The 21,821-nt window shown below is 53.5% G+C and overlaps 8 protein-coding genes across 8 annotated transcripts; 5 read left to right on the top strand and 3 right to left on the bottom strand.

Annotated features, from left to right (window-relative positions):
- Positions 1-874: 874 nt before the first annotated feature.
- On the top strand, positions 875-2,645 carry VTJ04DRAFT_10862 (uncharacterized protein; the record flags this gene model as incomplete). The annotated part of the gene is made up of 3 exons (XM_069358647.1): positions 875-1,396; positions 1,447-2,334; positions 2,397-2,645. 3 exons carry the CDS (start codon positions 875-877, stop codon positions 2,643-2,645), a joined length of 1,659 nt encoding a protein of 552 aa, XP_069214190.1.
- An 82-nt stretch (positions 2,646-2,727) lies between these two features.
- Positions 2,728-3,802, bottom strand: VTJ04DRAFT_10861 (uncharacterized protein; the record flags this gene model as incomplete). Its single annotated transcript, XM_069358646.1, has 3 exons — positions 2,728-2,945; positions 3,001-3,657; positions 3,721-3,802. 3 exons carry the CDS (start codon positions 3,800-3,802, stop codon positions 2,728-2,730), a joined length of 957 nt encoding a protein of 318 aa, XP_069214189.1.
- A 1,541-nt stretch (positions 3,803-5,343) lies between these two features.
- VTJ04DRAFT_10860 (uncharacterized protein) lies at positions 5,344-6,552 on the top strand (the record flags this gene model as incomplete). The annotated part of the gene is made up of 2 exons (XM_069358645.1): positions 5,344-5,492; positions 5,544-6,552. The coding sequence occupies 2 exons, from the start codon at positions 5,344-5,346 to the stop codon at positions 6,550-6,552; spliced, it is 1,158 nt and encodes a 385-aa protein (XP_069214188.1).
- Positions 6,553-8,662: 2,110 nt separating this feature from the next.
- Positions 8,663-9,973, top strand: VTJ04DRAFT_10859 (uncharacterized protein; the record flags this gene model as incomplete). The annotated part of the gene is made up of 1 exon (XM_069358643.1): positions 8,663-9,973. The coding sequence occupies one exon, from the start codon at positions 8,663-8,665 to the stop codon at positions 9,971-9,973; it is 1,311 nt and encodes a 436-aa protein (XP_069214187.1).
- A 1,620-nt stretch (positions 9,974-11,593) lies between these two features.
- Positions 11,594-12,304, bottom strand: VTJ04DRAFT_10858 (uncharacterized protein; the record flags this gene model as incomplete). Its single annotated transcript, XM_069358642.1, has 1 exon — positions 11,594-12,304. The coding sequence occupies one exon, from the start codon at positions 12,302-12,304 to the stop codon at positions 11,594-11,596; it is 711 nt and encodes a 236-aa protein (XP_069214186.1).
- Positions 12,305-12,691: 387 nt separating this feature from the next.
- VTJ04DRAFT_10857 (uncharacterized protein) lies at positions 12,692-14,800 on the top strand (the record flags this gene model as incomplete). Its single annotated transcript, XM_069358641.1, has 5 exons — positions 12,692-12,787; positions 12,851-12,991; positions 13,298-13,338; positions 13,393-13,790; positions 13,851-14,800. 5 exons carry the CDS (start codon positions 12,692-12,694, stop codon positions 14,798-14,800), a joined length of 1,626 nt encoding a protein of 541 aa, XP_069214185.1.
- Positions 14,801-17,838: 3,038 nt separating this feature from the next.
- Positions 17,839-19,710, top strand: VTJ04DRAFT_10856 (uncharacterized protein; the record flags this gene model as incomplete). Its single annotated transcript, XM_069358640.1, has 1 exon — positions 17,839-19,710. The coding sequence occupies one exon, from the start codon at positions 17,839-17,841 to the stop codon at positions 19,708-19,710; it is 1,872 nt and encodes a 623-aa protein (XP_069214184.1).
- Positions 19,711-19,775: 65 nt separating this feature from the next.
- VTJ04DRAFT_10855 (uncharacterized protein) lies at positions 19,776-21,165 on the bottom strand (the record flags this gene model as incomplete). Its single annotated transcript, XM_069358639.1, has 4 exons — positions 19,776-19,879; positions 20,379-20,894; positions 20,968-20,997; positions 21,084-21,165. 4 exons carry the CDS (start codon positions 21,163-21,165, stop codon positions 19,776-19,778), a joined length of 732 nt encoding a protein of 243 aa, XP_069214183.1.
- Positions 21,166-21,821: the final 656 nt, after the last annotated feature.

Here is a 21,821-nt window from a genome sequence, read left to right as displayed (position 1 = left end):
ATATAAAGATGTAAATGACTTGACGCACAACACAAAAGACAGAGAAATTTGAATAAAAACTAAACATCCTCAAGGCCAAGAGACGGAAACAATTTGGTCTCAATATGAATATAAATCCAATGCAATAGGATCGTGATGGGCACTTAAGGTCAACAAACCTGGTACACAACATTTGCTGACCTTGCTCCAACAGCCCAACGTATGAACTGTCAAGGGATTAGGTATTGCGGGTTCAAGATTGGTTGATGTCAACCAGCTCAGGGAATAGCATTGCTTATGTCGTCATGGGAGCAATTTATGATTGCCGATAGGTGGGAATCCCTGGCAGCATCGATGTACTAGAACTAATGATTGTAGCTCTATTCAACGATAACAACACCGAAAGCTGCATCATCAATTCATTGCTTACCCCAAGAACGATCGACATTAGATCTGAGTTGTCCTGCTCTGTGACGTCACAGTCGGACGCGCGGTCCGAGATCGACAGGCGGCTGCTGTTCTGACGTTTTGAGTCCAACCATACCAGCATAATAGCATAAAAGCAAGACCAAGACCGTTATGAGCGAGGCCTACCCTCGGGGTCCCATTGCCAGAACACACAATGTACTCTACCAAGTTTTCCCAAACGTCCTGTTTGTTGAAGTCCCCGTCACTAATCTCCCTGAGGCCAGCCATTTGTCGACGTCCCGTCCGGGAAGTCAACACCTCTGACGTCACCAGATCTGTGGGGTCCAAGTCTACAAACCGGTTGTTCAACAATTGCTCAGGGACTCGACAACATCTCCAGCAAACTTTCGTCTCTCATAAAACTACTACCTTCAAGGCCGCTTTCAAACCCCTCATTGCAACCCGTTTGTTCAAGACAACCGCAATCATGGCAACCGACCCCTCTACCTTCCAGCACACATCGGGCTCAACCGACTCGGTCTGGACCTTCAAACAGCCCTATGACAAGATCCCCACCTTCCCAGCTCTCGATAAGGAGCTTTCCACCCATGTCTGCGTCATAGGGAGCGGCATTTCCGGCACCCACGTTGCCTTCGAGCTGGTCAGACGCGGGCACAATGTCGTCATGCTCGAGGCGCGCGATGCGGTTTCGGGTGAGACTGGCCGCACCAGCGGCCACTTGACGAGCGATCTCGATGACGGGTACATCGATATTGCAAAAAAGCATGGTCAAGAAGGGGCTAGCAGGGCAGCGCAGGCGCACTCGTGGGCAATCGCAAGAGTGGGTGAGATTGCGGAGGAGTTGGGAATCGATTGCGAGTACCGTCGCGTCAAGGCGTACACCGTCAGCCAGCACAAGGTCGGCACCAAGGAGCATGACCAGGATCTGAAGGAGTTGAGGGAGGAGGCTGAGCTGCAGAGAAAGTTGGGTCTTCAGGCGGCGTTTGATGTGAGTGTCCAAGCCCTAGTATTCCAAGACTTGAGTCTAACTCTGCACAGGAACACCTCACCGTCCCCGGCTGGAAAGGCAAACCCGACCAGCGCGGCGGCATGGTCGTCGACCAGCAGGCCGCCTTCCACCCCACGCGCTACGTGGCAGGCATCCTCGCCTGGCTCAAGAAGCAGCCCAACTTCCAGGGCTACACCCACAGTCGGGTCAGCTCCATCCAAGAGCAGGGCGTGGAACTTCTCGGCATGGGCCACAAGCGCGTCAAGATCGAGACCGAGGACGGACACATCGTGCATGCCGAGCACGCGGTTGAAGCTACCAACGTCCCTCTCCAGAAGCTTTCCATCATCGCGGAGCTGTCGCCCGAGCGCAGCTATTGCATCGCCATCCGCGTGCCGCGGGGTAGTGTTGAGGACTGCTTCATCTACGACACAGCTGATGAGTACAAATACGTCAGACTGACGGCATGCGATGAGAAGGATGACTACCTGATCGTGGGCGGTTGCGACCACGCGGTTGGGCAGGAGCCCGCATCGGCGGAGAGGTTCCAGGAGCTGGAGACCTGGACGCGCGAGCGTTTCCCCCAGGCTGGGACCGTGGATTACCGCTGGAGCGGACAAATTCAAGAGCCAGTGGACTTTGTGGCATACATCGGCAAGAACCCCGGACAGGAGCGCGTGTACATCGTTACGGGCGACTCGGGCGACGGGCTGACGCACGGTGTTTTGGCGGGCCGACTCATTGCCGACGAGATCGACGGCAAACAGAATGACTGGGCCGGCTTGTACAGCCCCAAGAGACTCGGGAGCATTATGAAGACCCTGCCGTCCATGATCAAGCATGACGTTCAGATCAACCTGCAGTATGCCAGGCTTCTGTCGACGGACATTGAGGATATCGGACAACTGGGTCTAGGTTGCGGAGCATTGCTGAACACCGTGAGTATTTGAGCATCAGCAAACCGATCCGAGAAACGGCCAGGCTAACTAACGAGACGCAGAAAACGAGCAAGCCGCTGGCCGTGTACAAGGATGAAAACGGCAAGGTGCACAAGTACAGCGCTCTCTGCCCGCACATGCAGGGCGTTGTGACCTGGAACGAGACCGAGAAGAGTTTCGACTGTCCTGTTCATGGCAGTCGTTTCTCCAAGGAAGGCATCTGCGTGCAGGGTCCGGCGAAGAGCAACTTGAAGCCGGCTGATGAGTCAGGAAAGGGTGCTCAAGAGGAGGTTGCTGGCGCGGGCATGTAAAAAAGTGTGTATTCGTTGGGATCAACTATTTCGCTAGGAATCTAATCGCTTGTTCTACTTCACATACCGTGTTTTTTTCCAGCTAGTATGATGAAGGCATGACGCTCAAGCGCCCACCGTCCATTACAAGGATTGTGCCATTGCAATAGGACCCGGCCCGACTGGCCAAATACAAGACAGTTCCTGCCATCTCTTCATCACCCCCAAACCGGCGCGATGGCTGAAATTTTGGGTGGTCGGGAGGTTCCTTGCTGGGGTCGCGATCGGCGATCAAGCGTTGAGCCAGTTCTGACGGGAACACTAATACGAAGTGTCAGCTCAGGTTTCGAGTTTCAACGTCATTGACGTCACTCACATCCAGGGGCCAGAGCGTTTACCCGGATTCCATACCGGGCCAGACCCGAGCTTGCTTGTTTAGCGAGGTGCACGACAGCCGCCTTGCTTGCCACGTATGCCGGGGATGAGAGATAGCTCCGGCTGTACCCAGCAATGCTGCCCGTGACAATGATCTGGCTTTGGATGGATGGAACATCGCTATCCGGCTGGGTTGGGGCACCAAACACGACCTCACCCTCAGAAGGTGGGATATGACCAACAGCGTGCTTGTTTCCCTTCTCCAAAAGGTCCAGGAAGGCTGCCATGGTGAAGAATGCAGCCGTGGTGTTCACATTGAAGGTTTCGTTCATTCCGTCCATGAGTTCCTGGCCAGCGGCATCATCCATGGGGAATAGCTTCTCCCAGACCTCGGTGAGCGGTTTGGACGGATCCCAGCCGAACGAGGGACCCCCAGCACCGCTGTTGACTATCAAAAGGTTGATGTATCCAGAGTTGGCCGTCACAGCATCGACTGCTGCGCGCAGAGACTCGTGAGAAGTGACATCGCATTGGATCGGGTAGAAGACGTCGGGATAGAGCTTGACGGCGCTGAGAAGTACGTCGTATCGCCGTCCGAGGATGTAGACGCGCTTGGCGCCATTGCTCGCCAGGGCTGCCGCCATTGCGAGGCCAATACCTAGAAAGGGTGACACGGTCAGATCATAAAAGAGGGACGTGGCTGAAATGTATGGCCGAATACCTGTGCCCCCGCCGGTGATAACGGCGACCATGCCGTCCACGCGGAACAAGTTGGATGGATCGAAGGACGGGTAGGAAGCCATGATAAATGATCAATATTCCTGAGTATTGCTGTGATGACTTGATGTCAAGACGCGACTTGGCTTTGTTGCTGATCGGGTTGAGGGGTTGATGATACCGTATGGTCAGCGCAATTGTCAAGAGCTGTATTATGCCAGGTAGGCTCTTCCTCTCAATGGAGCTTCCCGACTAAGGGAAACGAGGTACCGTGTGTGGCTCTGATTGTGCCTCCCACAAGCAGTTTCAATGAAATGGGTTCGGACCTACCAGACGTGAATGAGCTACTGCTTGCTGGGAGAATTGATCGCAATTGCCATCATTGAAATGAAACGAGCCGCGTCAAGCAGCAAAAAGCAAACTTGGAGCTGACAGACCGGACGATCCCATTGTTCGGAAGAGTCCAACTCCGGTGGTACTCTGCCCGACCCGGACCGGACTCAGAGAGTGGAGATCTCCGGCGTCCGGCTCACGCCCCGAAGATCTCCAGTAGGTGCGCAACAACATGAGCTCAGATGCATGTTGATTTTGGAATTGCAATCGTTGGACTCTTCACAAGACTTACGATGCCATACTTCGAGGTTCCTTTGTGTTCATGCGACCGAGTTCCAAGGGCCTGTCCCCCGACACATTCGTTCTCCTGGCACCAACCCAACGTCACGTTTGTTCAACTTAATGCTCTGTCACTGGAGTAACAACATCACGCACAAGACTTCCCTGACTGCTCGTCGCATTCGGTTTTGCAGTGATCTATTTTAAGCTTCTTCCTTGACAATCTCAACGTCGCATTGTCGTCCTCAAAAGCCGCACTGCTGACCTGTTTGTTGTTAGGGGCTCCACAAGGCTACACTCCACTAGTCTTGAGCTGTGCGTGGTGCATGATGTGCAATCCGACCACTTGTGAGCAGAGGTCAATGATGGATGAGGATATGAATGAGTTTACAGTCAACATTACACGTGGGATCAATGTCGTCTTCTAAATTTTGGACCCTTCGAGAGGGTTTCGGGGCGAAAGCTTGGGCAACCAGCTTGAAGCAGCATCACCCGGCGATGCGCCCATCGCTGTATCGACATTGTCTCTCAGTTTGTGTGATGAAATCAAGACAAGTCGCTTCTGACCGTCAATTTGACCCTGGGCATTTGCCCTTGATTCTGGTCATCGAGTCCCCATTTCCCATCAGGCCATCTCAACAGCTTGACACAGCGAACTGGAGGTCAACGATCCACCCAATGTCGTCCTCACCTGTCCAGCTGTCTTGGCTACATAGGCAGCATGGTATCAGCGTCCAGGTGGTCGACCCGGCCATCGCCAATCACAGTACCGCCCCCTGAGCATAGTGGAGATGGAGCGAAACTATCGATTAGTCCTCTTCAATTCGGCCAAGCTCGACGACGAGAGCATCCAGGATAGAGTTGGATGCCTCAAGCAGATGTGAATCGAAATAATGGGAACAGGATGAGGTGAAAAGGAAGAACGGCCACCTCGCAAGAGTTGTTGGACATCGCGCCTCCCCTCGTTTTTTTCTGTGGCTCAGCTCACGTCCGTTCCTTAACCTGACTGCTCATCATGGTGGCTTTGGCGCCTCTGGCCAGCGTTAACCCGCTGTGCACGATGAACACTTGCCTCGAGCATGTGGCCGGTCTCCTTGACAACCAACCGGCTGTGTACTATGAAGCTTGCACCGCAGCTTTTGGCGCTCCGAGCACCATCACCCAGTGAGCAGATATTCAAGAGCCCCAACCGGAGCACGTGGCTAACGATTTCAGTACGGTCGATTCTCTCGTTCATACTACGACCAAGACTGAGTCGTATACCGATATCATCGTCACTCCCAGCACTACTACCAATACTGCCCACGCAACCACCACCGCGTGGATTACTCTTCACGCTGTCGCGACCTCAACCTCGACTGTCGTTCAGACCTCGACCTTAACCGTCACCGCCGGTTCTACACCTGTAAAGAAACGGGACTCCAAGAAGAAGCAGAAGAAGAAGAAGAGCGCTTGCCGTGCCCGGACTTCCACAACCTCTGCCATCAGCGAGGTCCCTACCAGCACCAATGTCCCTGCAACCAGTTGCACGGACTACGAGCAGTTCTCGTCAGCTTGCTCTTGCATCACTGCTGTGGGTGACGTGACTGTTACCGTGGCTGTCACTGATGCGACCAGCACCGGCACTGTTACGGCGACCGAATACGTGTCCGGGCCGGCCTCCGCCCCGACCGAAACGGTTGTTGAAACCAGCACCGTCACCCAGAAATCCACCGCGACCGTTTTCACATCCACCAGCACCAAGCTGACCACAAGTACCACAACCGTTACGGTCACCACCACACCCACTCCAACTCTCAACTATACCCCCCTGATCGCCGAGGAGGTGGATGGCACCAACTGGTGGTACGTCTACCGTGACGCTTGGGGATACCTGACCTTCAACACCACCGTGGGTCCGGAGATCGTTGTCGAGCCCAGCGGACTGGTCCATCTCCGGGATCAGCCTAGCGTGCACCTTTGGGCGTACGGTGGCGCTTATCCCAGCAGGACCAGTTCCTGGGTCACTTGGATGGGCGATGACGAGGTCGATGTTACGGAGCGAAAGGACCGGGTCATCAACTGCCTTGAGGGTGCCAACGGGTATTTGCACTGCTTTGCTGATGGCTCTACTCACCTCATTAACTGGTATTACTGTACCGGATATGTGTACCTGACGGTGAACCCCTGGCCGCAGCTCACTGAGGATTGTCGCAAGGTCCAGTTCCGCTGGAAGCCGGCATGACGGTGAAGACTGGGAACGCGAGCAGGCTGGGGTCAATGAAGGGGTGAAGGGCACGTACCTTGCTTTCTTATGGTGAGGCCTGGTGCAGTGAGTGAGCAGAGCTTTATGTTGGATGTAATTACCTTTTTCTCTTCTACTTTGTCTCATGCAGCATCCCGGGACTAAGACCTGTTCCTTCCTGCAGCACGACTGAAGATCAATAAAAGGTCAACCGTCAGGTGCTTGGATTGTGACAGATCCGTGACCAATGCTTTGGGATCCATGGAACATTGAACAGTCATTCAAGAATATCACATATTCGGTGCCCAAAACCACATGTAGCTGATTTGCTACTCACTGTCCTACGATGTTTAACCAAGCGAGTTATGTTACATTCTGTGTCCAGAAAGTGGCATAGTATCCTAACAAAGTCCCAAACGATGTCAAAATCTACATTGTGGCGTATTCTAAACACCTCATGGCTAGGTTGATATATTGCCACCATGCTTGTGTAACAGGCCTGCTACTCTCTTGGGGCTCTTGGCAACACCGAGCAACTCATTGTCCTACCCCTTACTGGTTCTCACGCTGCGCCTGGTGTCAATCAGCGTCTGATATGTATACCTCTATCCTTCGCAATCTTTGAGCGGCTGTCTCTCCTTGTCCCAGACCTCATGCCCTTTTCAGCACAATGCGTACTATTGGTTTGGTGCGGAGATGGTCTCAACCTTAGATGCTCTCGGCGGAACTGTCTGCTTTCTCCTGAAGCCAAGATGATGGACTCAACCAGGTCCTGGAACCTGCCGCAGCTCGGCAAGCCGCGACAAGAACCTTAAGGTCATGATGAAATCGTCAGAGGTTTTTCCTCTGCCAACCTTGGATTTCCTCTTTGCAACATCTTCTTAGGCACCACAAATCCTTCCCTGTTCACCACTAGCTCGGATATCTTCGCCCTTGCCACAGGGTGCCCAGCCTCTGACTTGGGCAGCGAGGTAAGACAGACAACCAGCTTCGAGATACCCTATGTTTTCACGACTTTGACTGACTTTGGGTCGCTTTGGCCTTTCCTAGACATAGTCGACATTTCCGGTGCTTTTCCTCTCCGCAATAACCATCTGAAACGTTTGATGGGGTAGCAGGTCGCTTTTCTCTTTTCAACTTAGACACATTTCTTCCTCAGGCACCTTCCAGGGACCATCGAGCATCCCGCTGTTCACGACCTCGGACACCTTGCCGCTGTCCCAAGGTTCCAGCGCCTGCCTTGCTTCACAAGGTCGGTGCGAGACACCGTCCTCGACTTCATCGGGCCTTCCATACTTCAGGGTCACTGACTACTAACCACCCCGACGTTCCTTCCCAACAGATCCTTCAGTCTAGAGGAAGTCTGTGTTCGAGATCTCCGATATCGGCCTAGTCCGCAGCCTGGGAAGGCGGTACTGTCAACCCTCATCACCACGCCACCTAGGTCTGAAGGCACCCTGGTGAAGCTCTCTACAGCTTTCCCGAGGTAGGTCCCCTTATTTTAGTCCGTTGCCCGACATAGGTTCCCAGCTGGCTGGGGAGACTGCCTCCATGCCACGTGACTGGGTTCATCGCCTGAGCTATCCACGCTGATGCCTCAGGCGACACTCTATCGTCCAGGCACTTTCATGCTCATCTTAACTGCCGACTCTCGTGCCTTCCGTCGGAAGGCTCTTTCCTGTCTCGACAAGTTTTCTGTTGTCCTAACTTTCTCAATTGACAACTTCCAGACCTCGGCAACACTGTGTCTGCCCCGGCACCTTGAACGTTGTCCTAACTTTCTCGACAACGCACATTTCATCCAGTGACCCTCTACCGTCGTCTTGACCTCCCAAGTTCTGCGTCTTTGTCTATGGTTTCCACCTCAGGTTCACGACTTTGACGAGTTTCTCATTTAAGTCGTCCCAACCTCCTAAAGAAGGCAAGTAGCTTGGACGACGTCTTGTCGTCCAGAACCTCTTTTATTGTCTGAATTTCCTAGTTATACCTTATCTATTCACAGCATATTTCGTCGCAAGTCGTTGCCCAGGCTAACAGGATTCAAAATATCAACAGCCGTAACAACATCAATATTCTACGCGTGGTCGAACACCCCGACGTCGTCACCAAAATGAACCCGCCTCACTTTGGATTCGACCAGGCGGCGATCGTCCCGACCGAAGACGGAGAGTTCGACGCCCAACTCGGTGACTTCATGCCGTTTGCCGGGCCGGATGCCAGGGACACCCGAAGGGACACTAGCAGCTTTGCCCTCACCGTTACGATCACAACGGGCCATGGGAACCATCCTGCGACCAACCAACCCCTGATCATTCCAAACCCTGCTGGCACCGCGTCTTACTCTGGCCCTTTCGCTCTTACCCTGCAGGTTGAGCTTGGTCGCCAAGCTCGTCGCCGTCGGTTTGGGGTTGCCCGGCAAGTTCGTCAAGGTCCCTATGTTGTGGGAGACTCCAATGTCGTGGTGTTGTGGCCTGAGGTGTCCCTGAACCCTTCAGTGCCCCCTCCGGGCCCTGGCGACCATCTCGCCAATGTCCCCATCATCATGCCAGGCGGTCCGGTTCTGAACGGCAATGCCCGAGATTTGATCCTGCCGCCGTTCGACATTACCCTCTGCCCCAAGGTCACCGCCATCGAGATCGTCCGCTGCCTTCGCGAGGCCGTCGGCACTGATGTCCGCCATATCCATATCTTGCCGTGGGACTGGGAGGACCACCAAGACAACACCATCTCGTTCACGTCGCTTCGGACTGGCCGCGTTTACGCCTTCGAGGTGAAGTGTGGCACCGACCTCACTCCGCCCCACATCCTGCGGACCGAGTTCCAGGTTCGCGATTCCTTCCATGAGATTGAGAACATGGCCGACTTTTATGTCACCCAGCCCGCGGAGCAGGCTCCCCTCGTCGACGGGTTTGCCCAGATGAATCTCGGCGTCCTTTCACCCCTCCTCTATGTCCAAGTTCCCCCGGCGCCTGAGCAGCAAGAGGTCCGCGACCCGTACCCTGCCGACGATGTTTTCGACGAACTCGATGCCGACATCTTCCAAATATACCCCATGTACCTCAACCGCGAGCCCGGCCCACGCATGCTCCGCTATGGAGAGGTGTTTCGCATGATGGCTAACGGCCAGCTTCTCATCAATGACGGCGTGGAGCACGCGATCCAGACCCAATGTGTCTTTCCCGATGTTGCGCGCCACGAGCTCCGCGCTGTCATGGAGATCTGCAAGCACGCCTTCCCGCAGCTGCAGTACATTTCGGTCCTGAGCGAGGTGGTGCCGCCTGTGAGGAGGCATTTGCGCCGTCCGCAGAGGGACGAAGCTGGGGAGGAGGACGTGGTTGACAGTGTAGAGGTTCCTTCTCTGACTGGGGTAAATGGAATGGTGGATGAGGTGGTCGTCAATGACCGGTTTCCTCATGTGTGAAGAGAAAGTTTGGTGGAACGCGTGTCGGTTGCTATTGTTCTTTGCAAGGAGATGTTGGCTGGCAGACGGTAATAATGGGTTCAGCATGGAGCGGATAGAGAGTCGATGTGTCCATGCATCAAAGACATCACGTCCTCCTAGATAGCCGGTTGCTGGATGCAAGTGGGTCTTAGTCATTCGCTTTTGTGAATAACTATGGAAGTCTCTGCCCTTCGCGGCTTGAATGTGACTGAGAGTATGAACGGCTTCGTCGTGAGTAGATTGCGGCATCCTGACCACGTTTTCCTCCGTGATAGATCATTTGTCGATGAGTTTGCTAACAACCTGGTAAATCAGATTGGCCCTCAACATGGGTGCTGTTCCCAAGCTCCAAAATCGGTTAAGATGCAATTAGTTGTTCAGTGTGGTAGATGTGGTTTCTGACTTGCACAGGGTTGGATGAGCTCGAGCTCCCAATCGGATGACGGGAGCACGTTCCCGCGCAGGCGTTAACTGAAAACTTGGAGACTGAAAAACGGATGCGGAGGATTACATGTTTTGGTGCTCGAGACTCGGAGGACGGTGGACTGGAAGCTATTGGAAGTGGAGCTGAGATATCCCTTAAATTTTTTGGACTGTGTTCAGGTCATCGAAGTTGGTCAAGGGTTGATCGAAATGTTCTTTATTTCATCAAAGCTTGCCGACCAAATTCGGTGAAAGTCGGTAGATTCAGCCATCGAGGAGGGTTTTGGGCTTGAGTTGTTCCTTGCCTTTCTAAACCTCGTGGTCTTCCCACCAATGGTCAAAAACGCCGAGGCATTCAGCAGCACCTAAGTATCTACAGCTGCATGGAAGTGCAGTGGGAACCCTCCAGTAATATATGGGGGATTACTGTCCTTTGACCCCGGAGGCATACTTTTGTCCGTGCTAGACTCGGGTCGGGCGCACAGAGACAATGCTTTCGAGATCCTGATTCGAGATCCTGACACCAACCGGGAAAGAAATGCAACCGTTGGAGTTGGGACCGGAGGCGACGGCGTCGGGTCATCAGTGCCCAGTACCTCTCTTGCCCTTTCTACAAGCCAAATGGCATTGCAACAGGGAGGGTAGCCAGTTTGTGAAAGTAAGCCGGACAATTTTCCGGTGGAGTTTGTGGGTCCGGATGCCGAGAGCAACAACACTCGGCTCCAGGGACCGAGCTTCGGGGCCGAGTGTTGCCAGAAAGGGCAGGTGTCCTGGCTCCACCACGCGCGGTCTCGGCCCCACTCGATCTCGGAAGTTCCGGCCCACCAAGAGTCGGCCTTTGTAATATTTCTCCGAAGCAATGACGTCAGGCATGTTGTTCAGCATGACTGCGGGTGTGCTTTGGCGTTCTGGAAACCTCGCTAGTGAGAAAGAGAGCAAGTTGCGTCAGCAGGCTCAGGTCAAGTACAAGGTCCGAGCTGGGGTTCGGGTTAGGATTCGGGTTGGCGCTTTGGCTGGAGCTTTTGTGGTTTGGGTCTGAGATGGCCAAGACCCATGGGGTGACGGTCAGGGCTATACCAAAAATATGAACCCTAAGAGGAGCTCGGTAATTGTCTACCATTGTCGTCCTTACTACTACAACCTGTTGACTACATGCAAACTTCCAAGTGACTCTCTTCATGTTCGACGATACATCGTAGTCGAGACATTTATGCCATCCATTATGGCATCGATCGCCTCGTCTGTTGGTCTTATCATGTCCGACTGCGTACCGGATGGCGAGCCTTCTTCGGGCCCAAGCTCAACGCCAAGAACCCAGCTGCACACCTCCCTCGCTACCTCCTTTGCTGTTTCGGCCCTGGCGCCCCTCCATGTTGTTTGCGGATCCGTCTCCCATGTAATCGACGTAATCCGAGCCCCCTTTCCATCGCTCCCATGCCCGTCAAACCCGGAGTCAATCCGCAACTCGATCATCTTGTTGCCGGTCCAGCTCCGATGCATGTGGAGGCGTACCTCTTGCGCATGGTCTGGCCCTTCGCTGTATATGAACCACTTATCCTCCAATGCCGGCATGTCCGGGTTGAGAGTGGCTGACTGGTATATGTGCCAGTTCATCGTGTCGCCTGGCCCGACTATCCCGTTCGCCAAGAGTTCGAGGAATCCGCCATTGCCAGACGTGTTGCTCATTCGCGGCTTGAACCCCAAGAGCAGCAGCGGGAGCTGGTCCGGGGCGATGGGGACGTGCCATGAGGTTGTTTCTGGCTTGAGGAATGGTAAGTGCTTCCACTCATCGGGCAAGATGCGGTGACTGGGGGTCGCGCCCCGCTGGCCGTAGAGTGACCAGTGCTTGAGAATTGCAGTACGTTCTTGTTCACTGAGACTTTCCATGGTGGGGCGGGAGAAGAAGTGTATGTTTCGTTATTGTTGGCTGTCGTTCGCGGCGTGCCATCAAGTTCATATGTGCTGTACGTGACTGTTTGTCTGCAGGCAGTGCTGTGGCGCAGAGAGGAGACTTAGAGCCTCGCCGGTTCGCCTCATCATGTGGATAGTAGTGTTGCGTGATGGTTGCATGACTTTTGGCGATGCCAAGACGAATAGGCAGAGCCAAGAGACTAGGAAGGATGTTGTTCTTCCCGTAGTGCCTGGGGAAATATGAATATTCATCACAGTTCACAGCCATTGTCTCTTCAAATGCGAACTCCATCTCTGTTCCTTGTAGCTTCCAGAGCCAGCAAAAACATCAATATATTCAAAAACGTCGCAACAGATCCGCGAATGGAAAATCAACCATCTCGACAGTGTCCGCACTGTCAGGACTTGACGCCATGCTACTTATTTGTCCAAGTTCCAGAACTTCTCGAGGGAGCCAAAGCAGGTTGCAAAGGCTGCTCTCTCCTAAGAGGTGCAGTTTCGAAATTCTTTCCCATCTCTAAGATCAAAGCCATCGCTGTGTCGGTGGACTGCGCCCTTTACATCTATGCTTATCTCAAAGACGCGAATGAGTACACCGTCATCGAACTGTCGTCGCCAGCAGGACAACCGTCGAGATGGAAGAACATCGGGCCGGCCAGGCCAGTATTGCCTATGACACATGACAGGAGTCGGGTAGTCCAGCTTATCAAGAATTGGATGGAGGATTGCCAATTACGACACCCATCTTGTCGAGCTCCGTTAACGGCACCACTTCCGACTCGTGTCATTGACGTGGGGAGTTCATCTGAGACCGTCTGTCTCCATATCAGTACAGAGGGAGAGTCGGGAAGCTATGTTGCTTTGAGCCACTGCTGGGGCGGACATATACCCCTCGCCACGACAAAGGCGACTCTGGCTGATCATCAAAAATCGATTCGTTTTGATGACGAGTCCAAAACCTTTGCACAGGCTGCTGAGCTAACTCGCGCCTTGGGCTTTCGATATCTCTGGTGTGTCCCCCACAAAGAGCCAGGGCAGGGCTTGTGATAACTAACGAGTCCCAGGATCGACTCGCTCTGCATCGTCCAAGACGATCCCAACGACTGGGCGATCGAGGCTGCTAAAATGAACCACGTCTACCACAACGCTGCCTTGACAATGTCCGCCGACGGCGCTGAAAATCCGGCTCAAGGACTCTTTGCCAGACCCGCAGCGCGAGTAAGCGCTAACAACACGGTCACTCTGATGACGGAAGATCCCACAGGCCGGCCCGTAGAGATCTATGCCCGGCTTCGCTGCTCGCCGCCGTCAGATCCAGATAGCGCTCCACACTCCAGCTTTCATTACCAAAAAAGCAAACTGTCAACTCGAGGGTGGGTTGTGCAGGAGCGAATCCTGTCCCCGAGGATGGTGCACTTCTACAACGAAGAGCTCGTTTGGTCGTGCTTTGGCCTGCAGCGATGTGAATGCCGGCTATTGCCAGCGGCGTCTTCGTCCAAAACACTCCGACGCCTTCTCGCAGTGGCACCGTCCCAATCGTCCACGACAGCAGGTGCTACAGTTTCTTCTCTGGCCCCCGGACACGCCCGTTCCCTGCTCATTGAATGGACCAAGCTTGTTGAGCTCTTCTCCCACCGGGACCTGACCTACGCAAAAGACCGCCTCCCTGCCCTCTCCGGCATCGCCAGGCTAGTACACTCGCACCTCCCATCATCGACACGGTACCTGGCCGGTCTTTGGTCCATCGACATGGCGTATTCGTTATTATGGATTGCCGATCATGGCGACGCTTCCGAGAAAGACGAAGTGATAACTCGGATCCCGGTCACTCCTTACGCACCAAGCTGGTCCTGGGCATCCATCGTCGGTCCCATCCGCTATATGGACCGGCATCTCGACCAATTCACGCATCGCCGGTCAGGCAAGAATGAGCTGAAGCCTGAGCTGGAAGTGCTTCATGCCGTAACTGTGCCCCCTGATGGGCCGAACACCGCAAATCCGTACGGGCCCGTTTCGTCAGGCGCGGTGGTCGTACGAGCTCAAGTGCTGCCCGTGATTGTGGACCCAGAGAGCGGCGACTGGCGGCCGGCGCCGAACGCACCAGGAACCCGGGTCAGAAGGAAGTACAAGCCGCCAAAGATGCCGCCGATGGTGATTCCGGACGTGCTGGAGGAGTACATGAGAATTGGGGGCGAGGCGATAGTCAGGGAATCGTCTCGTCCGCTTGTCATGCTACGCGCGGCAACGTTCATCTGGGATGGGACCATGTCGACGCCAAGCACTGAGGTGGTAGCGTTGTTGTTGGAGATGGTAGAACCGGGGCAAAACCCCAGCGCGGAAAAAGCGATTGAGACTATCGCTGGGGCAGATGCAAATGTCCATGTCTATGTGAGACGGGGGGTGGTCCTGCACGCTTTTCATAAGGAGGAGGTGTGGGCGGGAGTTGAGACGAAGACGGTGGTTATTGTATGACGTATGTCAATCTCACCGGCAGGCATCTAGACGCATCATGACTATCAAGCGATGTATCCTGTCATCTGCAATACAGCATGCACGGTAGGTATTTAAGCGTTCAGCGGATTCGTGCCGACTTCAGCATGTTCAGTTGATATTATTCTGGTCTCAAGCATAATGAATCTTTCAGCCCACACTACATGGGTCGGCCTCGCATTCGGATGCAGACTGGACATGATCCCGTACTAGTTGCTCTAGCCATGACTAGATACCAATGTGATCCTCATGTCGACCCATGTGTCATACTGAATGTGTATCATTGTTTTGCTCTCAACTGTATCAAGGTAGGATGGTGATATCATAGCGCGGGTGTTGGTGATAGATACTGAGCCCGGCACGCAAGGTAACATTTCGGATGTTTAGCTTTAGTATCTCTGCACTGTTGGTGATACCTTCATCGCCCTGCATCTAGGTAACATTCTTCACGGCTAGTCAGACATAGTTGCGTGATATACCCTAGAATAGTCACGGAACATCTGCTGCTCGAGACAAACCATGGCACACGTGACCTCATTATGGTCTCGTACCCGTGCATTTACCTGCGTTAGAGCTCTCACATGTTGGACGTCACCTGCATTAACCACTTGCGAAGCACATTTGGATGTAGGCAATAGTCTGTTGCCTGCGGTCCAACGCGTGGGGGTCAATGAGGAGCCAGGATGTTACTGCAGTTCGCAGGTATCAAAGATGATTCCTTCAAGCTGGTCGGCGGAGGCCTATCGATGCCATTTACATGTGGAGAGGAGGTCAGGGAACACAGAGATCGCTGTAGTGTGTAATATTTAAGGGACTGACCACTGCAGCGAGTTGCCTAGGTTGACTGCTCTTGTGCATCATTAGCTACCACTTTCTTCGTTCCTCCCAACGTCAGTGAATGCGGCTGCTCCGATCCGTTATCATGAGGCTCTCTCTGAAAATATTGCTCCTAGCATGTTGCTGGAGCACACTGGTGACCTCCAGGGCTGTCTCCAGGCAGTGAGTGTGATGTGTGCTCCGCGATCTCTACTCGGGTAACTGATGATGTGGCAGTGATGGCGAATATTCCATGATCCTGGCTCGCCAGGATGACTTTCCCGACGCCGAATACTGCGTGTCTTCTTGCGAGATAGGAAGTTGTGATGCAGGTATTTGCGACGCTGACATCTTCCTCAAAGCCCGGAGTCATACAGACTGGATCCAGAGAAATGAGTCTGCACCCCGGCTGGCTAAGAGGGTCTTCAGCGACGAAGATCCCAGCACATAGCACATACATACTTAATGTCTTTAAGTATAAATCTTCAGACCGGGCCTACTTTGGCCGTCCCAAGGATTTCCAGGGGAAAAGCAGCATTGGAGGTTCCTCTCGTTCTCCTTGATTGACCATGACCGCCGGCTCTGCATGAATTGAAAACTAACCCCAGCCACTCCTGTCTTCGGATATCCAGGGAGGACGAGAAAGTCGGAAGTGGCCGTGTCATGGCAGAGAGAGTTCGGGGGACCAGCCGTTCCAGTGGGCCTCTGGAGGTCTTCACGGATGCACCATGGTGAGTCTTCCTTTACAAAGAAGTGTACCGAACCAGCGTGCTAATTACTCTATTAATCGCAAAACTCTTGCAGGTCACCCTCATCTCCAGGAGGGCAGTCTGGATGGCGCACTACTGAGAGAGTTATTCAAACGGCGATCCGGATTTGCCTGATGAAGAGCGAGACGACCCTAACAACGACGTGGTTTGGAAACAGCGGGTTCTCATGCACCTGAGGGGCGAACGTGCCATAAGCCCACGGCTTTCGACTTATAACTCCAAGGTGTCGAAGAGGGTCTACCTCCCACCGAGTGACACCTCGGTGGGTATCGATCCTGATCTATTCAACGAAGACGACGACCACCCAAAAGTCTATATCATGACACCACAGGTGGAACGGGCAAATTCACAATTCCAAGCAGGCGGGGGGACGGCCCTGTACAAAAACAAATGAACAGAACCGTCACCGAGATCCGCCGGCATCTCAATTTGAAACACCTGGACGCAGTGATCTGGACGTACAACCGTCTTGATTACAGTATTCCGGAACAAAAGGCACTGGAAAACAAAACACAGCGTGGCATGGCGTTGTTCCAGTATGATCCTCAGGGTCATGAAGGCGGCCCAGCATGGCGACTTTATTACGAGCACGTGTGCTACCATAATTCCAAGCCAAATAACCAGTGCTAGGGCTGCCCTTCATTTTATGCTTGTCCTCATCGTGGGCCACAAGCCGTGGGCTGTGTGGTTCAGGATGATGATATCTGGCCTAGGCTAAGGAGTGTACCGACCTGCCTGACTTGATCTTCGTATCATGTACCAATGTTAGATAGCAAGCATGGAACTTCTTCTATTCCTCTCGAGCACGATATGGCAGCAAGATACATAGAGGTATGTCTACCTACTCTGGTCGGGATGAAAGTCTTCCAGGTTTCCACGTTAAGCTTAGCAATGTTTCATTAAAACGTCGAGAACGGTGATATTTACACAGTATGCAGAGCTGGGGGGTTGAGTGACACTGCATGCACGTTCCGCTCCAACCCTTACGTGAGTAACCCTGCATGCTGTCACGTCGATAGTTCGTGGGGGATGGTCTAGGTGCTCGTCCAGATGCTCGGTATATAAACCTGAAGTGCGGGCGCTAAGCTCTGTTCATGTCCATTCTCTCCTCACCATCCGACAGCAAACGCGGTTGTCTGACAAAACGCCACAATGGAATCAAGTGCTGGTCCGCATTTCCGCTCCGCGTCCCTCGAAGGATTGCCTCTTCACATTTTTGAGTACATCTGCACATACCTTCCCCGACGCAGTTTGTTTTCCCTATCGTTGGCAAGCAAGCGTTGCTGTCAAGCTTCGACACCGCAACGATTTTCTCGGCTCACGCTTACCATACGCAACGAGGCGAAGTTGCGCGCCGATCTGGAGAAATGGAACGCCAGGTTGAGTCCGGACAACCGGTTTCGATATGTCCGTCGAGTCGCAGTCATCGGCAATATGGCCACCAATGCTGACTCCGAAGCCTATCACCCATCTATTGATTCTGGCCCAATGGACACCGACAACTCGGGAGGAAGTGATGAGGAGGAGGATATCGACGATGTGGAGGACAATGTCGAGCCTGACAATGCTAACTCACCTTCAACCGCGCGAAGGGACGACGACACTCTGAATGACGATGTGGACGAGGAAAACATCGATCACATCGTCACCAGTGCCGAGCCTGGAAACCCATATCTGGGTTTACCTGTACACAGCGACGGCGCGAGTGACAGTGAGGACGAGGAGGACAGGTATAGAGTGCTCTATGGGTCGGCGCGACCAGAGCTCACGACTCGGTACAAGCAAGTGCTGAGCGAAGCATGGCTCCCATTTGTAGCTTTCCTCGAGAAGCTGCCAGGCTTAAAGGACCTGGTGTACGCTTGCGCCAATCCGGTTCCTCTCTGCGTTCTCACGACACTTCACCAGCACCATCCAAAAAGCCGCCTTCACGTCCATACGTTTGTCCTGCGCAGCCTTTATCAACACTGGAACAACCTGCACGATGTCGACCCTGACGAGTACGCCTTGCTCACTTCTCCCGTTTTGTCTACCATACGTACAAGTGTTGTGTGTGTGGATAGCTCCACCGGTTACATCGGCTTCAATCAGCACGCCTTGGAGTACGCAGTCCCGATGAGGTATGCGCCGAACCTACGTCATTTGAAGATTTATTACGTCACTCCCAGTAATAGCCCTGCATATCTCGAGGCGTTTTCAGCACCAAGAAGGGAATGGACGGGTTTCTTCCTTGACAAGCCAGTCCAATTCCCAGCCGACGCCTCGAACCAAGCGCAGCTCGAGACTCTCATCCTGGATGGATATCGCGGTGGCAATGATGAACGCACGCTGCTCAGATTTTGGATGGACCGCACAGACTTCAGCCTCCTTCAACGCCTCGAATACTACTGTGATCTCGTCGCGGAGGACGTCGAAACCCTCACTTATCTGGCTGAAAGCGGCAAACTAAACTCTCTTCGTCACCTGGCATTAAAACTGGACACGTACAGTCGCGAACTGGACAACGGGATTGCTCAGTTCTTGCGATGCTTACATCCCCTCGAGAACGTGAAGCTGGGTCCCGACGTTGGGCCCCAGAGCTTTGACGTTCTCATTGACCGCCACGGCCCAACTCTCCACTTGCTCCATTTGACGTCAGATGACTATGAGGACGATATTGATGATTCAGACCAAGACGTCGACCGAATCCGCAAGATCCAACGTTGCTGTCCCCGTCTCGAGGACGTGCAACTGCGTATCCGTCGTCGTCATGGAGGTCCAGATGAGGTCGCAGCTTATCGTGCGTTGGGGAAACTATCTCGTTTGCGGCGAATTATGCTCATTCTGGACCCACGTACCCCATCGGCGCAAAAGCGCACCCGCCGCAAGCTCAATAAAGACGAAGAGGCAGAGGAGATAAAGCGGGGTTGCCATGTCATGAGGAACCAAGCTGTTGATGAGACCTTGGCACGGGCAATTTACACGGAGATCTACAACGGAGGAGCCCCGCTGGAGAGGCTCCAGATCGAGACATGGGAGGTCCGTAGCGTTGGGGATTATTTCTGGGAATTCTCTTTCTGGGCCAGGTGGGTTGGCCGCAGCTGGTTGGTTTCAAGGGACCTGACGCGCGATGAGCTGGTGGTGCGTGAGATTGGATCCTTAGCCACCAATGACCGGTACAGGGAGGATCTGCGAAATGAAGATCTGGAAACCCTACGTGATGAACAGGGAGTGGACGTTTGGAGCACGATATGGCCGACTAAAGGGGGCGACTGGAGGGATGAGTGGCACAGCTTTCCGCTGCAGACTGAAGGGGTCGAAGCTGTCTAGATCCTTACGACCGGGTATGGTCTTGCTTCCTAGCATCATGTATTAATGTGGAGTCCTGGTTGTGTCTAAATATTTGTCATGTGCAAGCTGAGCTTGGACGTTGATGACACGTCTTGTTGCAGGTCATTGTGTGGTGCTCCATACTGTCGACCCATGCCCGTCCACCGACCTAACATCCAGCGCGTACCATGCTCATTCCCCGAACCAACGCCGCCACATAGCCTACTTGTACCGGTAGAGATAAGCACCCACAGAGTTTGTCGGAACCGATGTTGTGCTAGAGGAACTAGAACTTGTGGTAATGCCAGTCGGAGGTGAGACAATGGGTGCGGGTGTTATCCAGCTCACAGCCACAGGACCAGATATGGCGGGGAATCCAGTGTCTGAATGGGACGGAGTGAGAGTCGTCAAGTTCTCTTCGGTGATTGTGCTTGGTTACTGGTAGTAGTCTTAGGTGAATAGCTGGTGCTCGTAGTGTTGGTGAGATTCATGGTGTTGTTGGTTGTAACATTGCTCGCAACCATGACTCCTTTCTAGATCTCATGGCCAGGGATGATGTAGTTGTCGAATGCCTGCCACAGGCTGAATCGAAGGCCCGGGTAATCGGATGTGTAACCCTTGTTGAGATCAAAGTCCTAGAAGGGCGGGCATAGCGTTTCCCTTCCCACCAACGACCATGATCTGGATGCAGTTCGGATACAGCTGAGCCGCGCCTTCGTTATGTGCGCTTTGGAGTGCGATGATCTCTTGCCGGAGGATGTACCTCCCGTCGGCGAGTATGGGAAGCTTGATTGCTTTCCATCCCCTGTTGGCGATCAGGTTGTCTACGGCAAACCGGTCCGTCACGGGATCGTAGCCCTCGTGGCCAATCTTTGTCCAGACGGCTCCTTGAGGCTGACCATCGGTGTAGTTGGTGATGTAAGTGATGATCGGTCCGCGATGCTCCCCGGCGCATATCATGTCGTCTTGGCTGTACGGGTTGACGTAGTACCACTTCCATGCCATTACGTCCCCCGCCGAGACCTCCACGAACCCTGGAACAGCCTTGTCTCCATTAACCTTGCAGTTGAGAGTAGGCGAATCCAGGTCCACCACCGGAGAGTCATTTGGCGGTTCGCGAAGGCAGTCGTCAACACCCGGTCCTTGGTAGCGCCCATTGACCAAGACACTCCAAACACGCGAATCTGTGATATATTAGCATGGGACCATTTCACGATGTGGGTTCATGAATGGCAGTGCCGGAGTCTCAATACCTACGTCCAGAAGCGGAGGCAGCCAGCCAGATGGCTGCATACAAGCAGCGCGCCTATGGATAACCCATGATGCAGTAATGAGTTGGGGTTGGTACCAGGACCTTCACTCTAAGAATGAACTGTAACTGAGGGACAGGAGGACCTGTGTTGTATGGATCAAGCTCTTAATATCCTTCAGGAATGAGGCCGTCTGACCCCACATAAATATGAGCGTTGCCAGGGGACTAATGGAATGCGTTGCTCTGTGCCAACTGAACTTTGGTGTCTCAAGGCACGGATGCTCCTGGAATGCATTCTGACCTCCAACATCCACTTCTTCGTGTTTTGAGACACTAGCCACTACAACCCCATTGTTTGCTGTTTATTTGGCACCGTCTGGCAACGGCAGAATCCGTTAGAGTCCTGGTCGGAATGTTACCTCCGGGGTGTTCCGGGTCATGGATCCACTTCCCCCGAGTCGGAGCCGGGGAGTCGGCCCCACTTCCTCCGGCGAGATCCGGAACACAACCAGATGTGGAGATATTCCGAAAAATGAGGAATACCAAGCTTAGGGAATCGTATTACCATTCGCAAACCTAAGTTTATTGGGGAATCACTAATTAAATGGCCCTCGGACTTTTATCCAAGCGCAAACGAAACCACAAATCTACGTCCAAGGTGTTTTCTGCCTCCCCTGATGAACTTCATGAGATGCCCGAGCCAAGAAAGCGATCTAGATCTGTGCACGTGCCTCTAAGAGCACCGCTGTCGTTTGCAAACACCAAGATTCGCCCCACTCATCCGCGCATGCGCCACCCCTTTTCTGAAAACTGTGGCACAGGTCACAGAATCGCCTGGAAAGAAGGATTCGAATATCAT

This window comes from Mycothermus thermophilus, assembly GCF_041956435.1.
Source record: "Mycothermus thermophilus strain CBS 625.91 unplaced genomic scaffold VTJ04scaffold_8, whole genome shotgun sequence".
NCBI lineage: Eukaryota > Fungi > Ascomycota > Sordariomycetes > Sordariales > Chaetomiaceae > Mycothermus > Mycothermus thermophilus.
This window is presented reverse-complemented; position numbering and strand designations above follow the sequence as displayed.